Source organism: Epinephelus moara, chromosome 11, assembly GCF_006386435.1.
Source record: "Epinephelus moara isolate mb chromosome 11, YSFRI_EMoa_1.0, whole genome shotgun sequence".
In the NCBI taxonomy this organism is placed as follows: Eukaryota; Metazoa; Chordata; class Actinopteri; order Perciformes; family Serranidae; genus Epinephelus; species Epinephelus moara.
Genome location: NC_065516.1, coordinates 12,864,241 through 12,873,152, shown reverse-complemented (window position 1 = coordinate 12,873,152; position 8,912 = coordinate 12,864,241). Strand labels below are relative to the sequence as shown.

Here is an 8,912-nt window from a genome sequence, read left to right as displayed (position 1 = left end):
CACAGTGTGTACGCCAATTTTATCTGTAAACAGAAATAATAAATCTAAAAAGTATATAAATTTTAGGGTAATCTGTGTGGGGATGTGAAACAGTAAAACTTTATCTCTAAATATCTGTAAACTCAAAAAAAAAAAAAAAAAAAAGAACTGCTTTAACTTCCAACAGACCCTTGATTCATGTCACATTCAGACCAAAGAGCTTAAGTTACATTTTTGAGTAATTTTTTTTCAACATCAACTTATGAACAACCATTGGACATTGCACGTTATTAGTCATGTGTATACTCTAAAGTGCACAACCTCCTCTTCGGAGGAAAACTAGACAATACTGGCAAATTTATACTAAGGCAACACAGTTACAAACACACTAAGGTACACATTGGCACATACCGTCAAGTATTCACTTGTGCACAGAAAAAAACACACAGGGCTTCAGAGTCAAAATGGCTTTGCATATTCGTTTAAAATCCAAACACCAGAGTCTCTGAGCAAGACTCGAATATATTTCAAGGTGAAATCTGTCAGTTTCTTTAAAGCCAGTCCCTGAAACATGTTTTTCTTTGAAATAGCGAGAAGAGTCACAAACCAAGTCAAGTATCTGACATACATACATACATACACACACACAGGAAAAAAGCCTTTTGGACAAACAGGATGAAAATACAGGTAATCTATATTGGAGATAGAGAAAATATGAATAACTTTACCTCACAAATAGTCTCTGGTTATATGTCTTATATACACTCATGTATACACAAATATATGTACTTAGGACATCTTGAAATACTATTTACAATCTATGATCAAAAGTGATTGTACACTGAGCGACCGTGTTGAGCAAATTGTGCTTTTCTAACTTGTTCTAATGAAAATGCTACAGAACCTCTGCTCGTTAAATCAGGGTTCACGTTTCCATCGACTAACCTGCCTACAGTAAGCGTGGTTTTAGTTTATGTTTTTGCTAACTAGTAGTAAACTTGATTATCGTTAACTACTGTACACTTGAATTCACCTTTTCTTTTGATATTTTGCAGGGTATACAGATTGGACCCACACCCAAATATTGCTTGTGAATGAATAAAGAAGAAATCTCAGTTGCAATGCTAAGGGATGCTTCCTCCTCCCCTGATGATTTAGTGCAAGTGATGTCAGGTATGCAGTAGCTGCAAGTCTGGTGAAGTTCCTATAACACCGTTATTGCCCTGTTCCCAGATTTCTTAAGATCCTCCATCTTTCTTTAAGTGCTCGTCCAAAAACACCACTGACAAATATGCTCTCTTGTTATGGTACTGTAGATGAGAGGTTTCACATCTCTAAAGTTACAAACCTTAAAATTTTAGTCCTGGTTGATTTAGAAACACCTGTGGTTACTGGTGATAGCAGCAAGTGCAAGACCAGGCTGCCTAGAACAATCACTGGCCACAAGTTCCCATAAAGTCCAGTGCTAACTTGAGATAATGAGCTAAGTATTTCATTATCTTATCATCGTTATGGACTTTGTTTTCTTGAGATAAAGAGATAATCAACCTGATAGCAAACAAAAGGAGTGGAGGATCAAGAGTGCCGTGCCAGCATCCATAGATGGCATTTTGACAACTGTAGAAAGTGATTTAAGATGAAAATGTTGCTGAAAATGACACATCATTGCTGTACTTCAATTAAGGTCCAACAGGCAGAAATTGCAGTGTGTCCTTGTGATCTTGAAGGCTGAAATCAGATGTGATTAAATAAACAAGACACTCATCTTTGAGCTCTCCATAATTATCCCATGATTTCGAGAAAACTAATGCGAAATAGAGATAACAAAACACTTAGTTTGTGATCTCAAAATAACAGCATTAAAAAAATAATTGCAGGCACTGCCATTCTTGGTTTCCGTACATGGGATACCGTTGCAAGACATAGCATGGATCAGCTAACAATGCAGGGCCTGTTGATATTGTTGTTAACTGTGGCAATTTGCATTTAATCAAATTACCAGAACCAGCTGACATGCAGTGAATTCAGGGCTTTGGTCTGGGGCCCCTCGCAGTTGCCTATTTTGCTTTTTAAGACATAATCATTCCCCAAAAAACAAGACAATGGCTGATTTTTTCTGAATGTCACAGACACTCTGAGATTAAACTTTTAAGTTTGAATTTGATCTATTAGCTCATAGGTGCATGGGTATGCAACTTGAATTCCAAGTGGTGGTGGACTCCGCCACTAACATTTAAAACTAATGTAAGGAGAGGCAATTAAAAACTAATTTAAATGGCTAAATAAGCCATTGAACGTAGGAAAAGGAGAGTTTGAAATACATAATAAATTTAAGGATTTTAACTTTACGTGACCTCTTAATGTTGATTATTCTCATTTTGGATCATCATTACAACATGTAAAGCACACTCAGGACAACTAAACATACAGCCTGGTTGGAAATGGTACCCATTCTGATATGTGCATGGAGCTGGTTACGTCAAACAAAACAATTTAACAAGCCTTATTCACCTTAAATACACTAGAAAGAAGTGTGTGTAAAAAGAGTACAAAGTGTTAGAAGTAATAAGCAGCAACATTAAATTAGCATCATAAGCTGCGGACCAAACTGTCAGAGGCTGATGTGATGCACGATGAACTGACATGGCTTTATAAATGCTTTGAATTGACTTTGCCGTTGTGTAATTTTGATGAAAATGCCTTCTTTTATACATATTTCCAAATCCCAGTGACTGCTTGTTCTGGTTGGGATACTTATTTAACATGTGTTGGTGCTGCTGTACATCACCAGTCAAGAGTGTATTGTCCAAAGATCACCGCTTGGAGTACTATGTGCAGATGCAAAGGCAGTTGATTAAGCTGAGGTAAGGTGAAGTGCTTTTTTTTGTTTTAAACCAGAAGTTTAAAATGTAAAGTTACAATAGAACACAACCACGTTTGGCACTTAACAACATACTCTGCAAATGACAAATGATTAAAAAATAAATTCTTCTTCATCGACCTATTGCACAAGCATTTCATATCACAAAAAGGACATATAAAGTTACATCACTTACACTACTCTGGGATCTACTACACTATAGGAAAGGCAGACAGAAGCACTTTTACATAGCTTTGGACCAAGTCAGTCCACGGCAAAGCTACAATACATAATATGGATATATCTGTAGATTTTTTTTTCTCAAATATACTCTTAAATATGCGACTTTGGAGGAAAGAGAGAGAGAGAAAAGAAAAAGTTTACCAGTACATTCACGACAAACAATTCATCCGTCAAGGGGGAAAAGTACAGGAGGATTTGTTGCGATGAGTCTTATAGATCCTGGCCCAGTCGTTCAATCTCCTCAATAAGAAAGTCGATGTCCTCGAAGGTTGCGGCGGGATTTGAGATCACCATGCGGAAAAAGTTGACCTTGTCTCCTTGTGGTTGGTAGCTGACCATTGTTGTCCCGTACTCCATCATCCTGGCTTTTATCACTGGAGCCACCTTAAAAAAATCCAGTAAAGACAGCATGAATTCAGAGGGTACAGAAGAGAAAATCATTTGTTATATTTAAAGAGTTTGGTATCGGAAGCATTCTGGGTTCACTTTTTTAGTCAGAGTAGTATTGACCAATCATGTATGAGAGGGCTTTGAAGGCCTGTAAGTTAACAGTGCATCCAGGGTAAGAGAGGTGGAATGAATTGGCTGAAATGCAATCGCGGAACCCATCACCTATCATCTGATAACAATTTAGCTTTTTATCCACATACATATGCAGGTATTTGTTCATGGGGATTGGCTGAATTGTTGTTTGGACCTGTCTAAGGTTGCTAATTTAAAGTAAACAACAACCAGCGCAAGGTAGAGGAAATCTTGGCCCAGATATCCACTGGCTACATCAGATCTCCCGTAATATTGGCTGTTGGCCTCCGAGGCTTATCATCATCAGGTGATAGCCAGTGGGTTGTGACACTGTACTCCACAAACAGTTTCTATCATTTCAATAGTTCTGTTTATTTGGGATTTACTGAAATTAAAAACTACTAAGTAAGCACAAAAGAAAATAGATCACAGCTCTAGTTTTTAAAGGTGGTATATATGCAATGCTCTCTCATACCTAACCACAAAAAAGGTAGATTCCAGCCCCAAAATGAAATATATAACCGTTCTAACAGTTGCAGTTTTAAACATGTCCTTTATGTCACGAAACAGTTGCAGTTCTGCTCCAAAACTACCTGGTTAGGTTAAGGCAACAAAATTACATGGTTAGGTTTAGAAAAAAATGTCATGGTTTGGCATTAAATAAGTACTTTTGTCTCTAACATAATGTCACGGATACACATACGACATGTCACTTATGTCACTAGTGTAGCATCCTACACATGCGCGCATACTAGGTTGCGTTGTTATTAAAAGTAGTCAACAGTGGGGCGCTCACTAGCTCACCTGGTAGAGCAGATGCCCCATGTACAAAGGCTGTGTCCTTGCTGCAGCGGCTGAGGGTTTGACTCCAACCCACATCCCTTTGCTCCATGTCATTCCCCCCTCTTTCTCCCCCTTTCATGCTATAGCTGTCCTAACAAATAAAGGCAATAAAGCCCAAAAAAAAATCTAAAAAAAGGAAAAAGAAAAGTAGTCAACATGACTTCAGGCCATAAACACCGGTCTCCTAGGTGAAGGTCCTGTGTTTGTTTGACCTATCCACCACCTCTCCTATCCAACCTGTAGGGAAGTCTCTGATGTTTGTACAACTTTATGCAGACTTTGTCGATTTATATGCTGTGTTATGTCACTTCCTCTTCTGCTCCTGTGATAATAACTACGGCCATAGAGGGCGCCGCCTTACAATAAACATAAGCACAGGTTATAATAATATATATACGTTGTAAATAAAAACTTTAAGTGAAAACCAAGATTTGAAAGCATCCAAAGTCAGAACTGTGAGTGTAAAATGTGTTCCACTGGGAACTGTGTCTTGGGTTTTTTTTTCTTGGGGGGGGGGGGGGGGAGCCTATGCCAGCTGACATCGGGCGAGAGACGGGGTACACCTTGGACAGGTCGCCAGACTATCCCAGGGCTGACCCATAGAGACAGGCAACCATTCACACCATTCACACCAGTCACCAGTTAACCTGCATGTCTTTGGACTGTGGGAGGAAGCTGGTGTACCTGGAGAAAACCCACGCTGACACGGGGAGAACATGCAAACACCACACCACCGTGCTGCCAATTTTACGTTATGTTTACTAATTAATGAACTGCCATAGGTGAGTATAACACAGTTTGAACTCTGCTGGCACTAACTGAATTTAAAAGTATAAAAAGCCCTTTTTCAAGTAATCTGCAGTTTCATGAAAAAAAAATGATTCAAACACACATAAATATAAAGTTTGTTGAGTATGAATTAAGTAAACACCGCGAGCCTGCAGGTTACAAACACAAGATTCTTTTTCCCTCTACACTAAACCAAAGAAAATGAACTGGAGGTCTGATCAAGTGACTAAATATGTTAGTCAAAGTCATCATGCAAAAAAATTGCCATTGATGACCAACTGTACCCCCTCATTGTATCCTTTCTTGACTCCTTATATGCCATTTTTTAAATGTTTTTCTTTCTAAAGTTAGTTTAATTATTATTTTAAAAAGCGTCTGTTATCAGATTTGTGTGCCTCCTTTTTTATTTTCTTTTTCAGCAACTAAACACATCACATTTCCTCCTCAGATCACTGTGATCCTGATGCATGTAGTTCATTATCTCCCACCAGTCTGACAGCTAAATCTGACACACAGCTCTGGTACACACAGCTCTGACTGCTGCTGCCAAGTTGAGAGGTTATCTCTGAGAGCAAAGCAGTGAAAGTCTTGATGTCAGTGTGGATTCTGTGCTGTGATGCAGTTGAAGTTTGGAACTGGAAAACATTTCAATATATGTTTCTCTATTGCATCATGTTAGGGCTGGTGCTTGTTATTTTGGATAATGCAGGATCTGCACAGTAAATTAGAAATGACCACACTTTGTTGCAGTATTGTGACTCATATGCACATGAGGTTCAGTTTGCTGCCAAAGAGCTTAAGTTAACTGTGACTCATAGACAGCGCCCTGCAGGTCCGGCATAATCTGGCAAGAATTTTATTATTTTATTAACACTAAGTTGAAAACTTAAAATAGACTTTTAAAACTTTACTAACTCCTTGAGCAACCACAGTTGGTTTTAACGTCAGTTAGATGATTAAGATCTGCTGGTGTAGATAGTTGTATAAAGAAGCCTGAACTGTGGTGGAAAGAAACTAAGTGCATTTACAATTTTAAGGCAATTCACTTAATTATATTCAATTTATGCTACTCTATACTTGTACTCCACTACATTTTAGAAGGAAATATTCAGTGCTGTAGTCTAGTGTATTGTAATGAGTATACTGTGACCACCAGGGGGGCGCCACATCCAACCTGATACAAAAGCTGAGCTCAGCAGGGCGGTGGCGTGGAAAGACGATGAGGGTCTCTCTGCATGCTCTGCAGTTTGTTCAGTTTGCTGTCATCTCTTGACCCCCGTATTTACAAAATAAAACTGCCAAAGTAATAACTGTGTCAAATATTGTTACTTACGTGCCCTTGCACATTTTTAAGTGGGTGTGTGTAAATCCTAGAGCTTTTTTAGTGGGTATACAGCGTTTAACTGTGTCTCACGTAAACCACACCATTACATTCACTACATTTACTTAACTACTACAGTTATTTGTTACTTTGATTCACATACAAAATATTTGCACAACTTATTAAATATGATGTATTGTTATAAATTAAAGGCACATCCCATTACAGGTGTTTTTAACTCAACTACACTGGCATTTATGCGAGGCCATCTTGTTCTTATAAAAATGATAAAGCTGTAAATTGCAACAGAAAAAAAACTAACAAGAGAACCCCTGAAGTCCTGTAAAAACTTATGAACTTACGAATTTGTTACAAATTATTATCTTGTATGCGTAAGAGTAAAAAAAAAAAGAAATCACATTTCAGGACTTTGAAAGCACCGTCATTCAAACCCTCTAAAATGGGTGACTTTGCATAACAAGTACCTCAATGTTTGATACTTTAAGAACATTTACAGACTTCTGCAGGACTTTCACTTGTATCAGAGTATTTGTCCACTGTGGTATTGTAATTTAGGTAAAGAATTTTCTTCCATCATGGGGCTGACAGTATATAAAGGCTGCAGTGCTGCGGCCAGTACTGTCTCTCATCACATCATCATTCCCTCCAAATCTCTTGCAGGTGTCCTGCTGCAGTTTCTGTAAAATAATCAATCAGCAGCTGCAGATTTCCGTCTAATCAGTCTTTCAACAACTTTCCAGTTATCCTTCAGAAGAACGTCATCCCTCTGTCTAAGTGTCAGAGTCTGTGGAAAAAGAGCGAGCTGTCCAAACACTCGGTGTCAGTGAGGCGTATCCACTGTGTTTTTTCAAACTTTGTAAAACAAAAGGAAATCACTCCATCTGATGTGCTATGACAATTTATGGTGGAGGGTTTTACAGAGAAAGAGAGCTCTTTGTATGGCTGTCACGTACACCATCTGTTTGTCCTAATTGTCAATTAGTAGGCCCCTGCTGCTGTGGGATCCTCTGAATGACCGCCTCTTTAGCTAACTGAATAGTCTCACTCCCTCTGTCCCTCTGTGTATCGTATTTTAAGACTGTCACAATTTACTAAGTATAGCTCATGTGCATGCTCAAGTATTTTTATAATCCTGAGTAGAAGTGGACGTCCACTAATGAGCAGGACATGTGATGGTCACACTGGATAGGAATAACAGGCTTGCAGGGCAAACGCAAGGTGCAGTGAAAGGTGTTTTTGGTAGATATTACAGTCAGGCTTCTTATCTCTGCTCACCCACCTTGTGCAAGCGTTTCTTTCTCTCCTCTTTGTCCTCCATGTAGCGGATCCCAGGAGGGAGGTACCAGAAGCAGACATTGGTGTGTTGAGGCTGTGGGAACACAAAGAGGCGACAAGAGATGAGAGGAATAAACAGCCGTACAAGGCAAAACATGCACACTTACTTCAGGGCTCGGTATATTATATATATATATATATATATGTATATATATATATATATATATATATATATAATATTGCAGAATTTCATTGTATCGTGATGATATGATTGTTTTTTTATTCTGTTGATAAAATTAAAGCCACTATGTACAGATTTTGAGCATTTCTTGTCTTTGGTGCCCCCCAGTGGTTGCATTATAATCACCAGGGTTGTCACTTCTTCTAGCAATAAAAATTTAAAGGTCCACCATGTAGGATTTTGGGGCATCTATTGGGAGAAATGGTATATAAAATTCAGAACTATGTGTTCATTAGTTAATAATAACCCAAAAATAAGAAATGTTGTGTTTTCATTACTTTAGAATGAACCATTTATATCTACAAACGGAGCAGGTCCTTGTCCGCGGAGTCAGCTGTGTTATTCTTACAGTAGCCCAAACTGAACAAGCTGTAGACAGTGCCATTCAGTTGCTTGCAATCTGCAACTTCGCCACTAGATGCCTCTAAGTCCTACAAACTCTACCTTTAAGCTATTAGAGTAACTTGAGAAGTGCTGTAATATAAAAACAATAGTAGTTGTGTGTTTCTGAGCTGCTCTAATCAGTGTTTTTATCTTAGCAATGAATTTAATAACTATGTGTAATGCAAAAAGACTTGCTCATGCTAATGAATCCATGAATAATTATTACCCGATCCTAGACTCACAAGTCAGTCTTTAGACGCTTTGCTTAACTAAAGACTGATGACTTTCTCCCTGATTTTGTGTTTAGATGGGCGGATACAATTTCAGAGTTTAAAAAAACTCCCTACGTTGCAGAACCAATAGTAAATCCGCAGGGCGGTCCTTCGGTGGCTCGCTGAACTCTTGTGCTTGTAAACATAGTCCCACTAGAAACA

The 8,912-nt window shown here is 38.4% G+C and overlaps 1 protein-coding gene across 1 annotated transcript in view; it reads right to left on the bottom strand.

Annotated features, from left to right (window-relative positions):
• Window positions 1-446: 446 nt before the first annotated feature.
• The window catches only part of gad2 (glutamate decarboxylase 2), a 25,711-nt gene continuing 17,245 nt past the window's right edge, over window positions 447-8,912 (bottom strand). The window contains exons 15-16 of the mRNA XM_050057204.1: window positions 7,858-7,947; window positions 447-3,466 (exon numbers count right to left, since the gene is read on the bottom strand). Of these exons, the coding sequence (XP_049913161.1) occupies window positions 3,293-3,466; window positions 7,858-7,947 (264 nt within the window). The 3' untranslated portion in view covers window positions 447-3,292. The remainder of the gene's footprint in view (window positions 3,467-7,857; window positions 7,948-8,912) is intronic.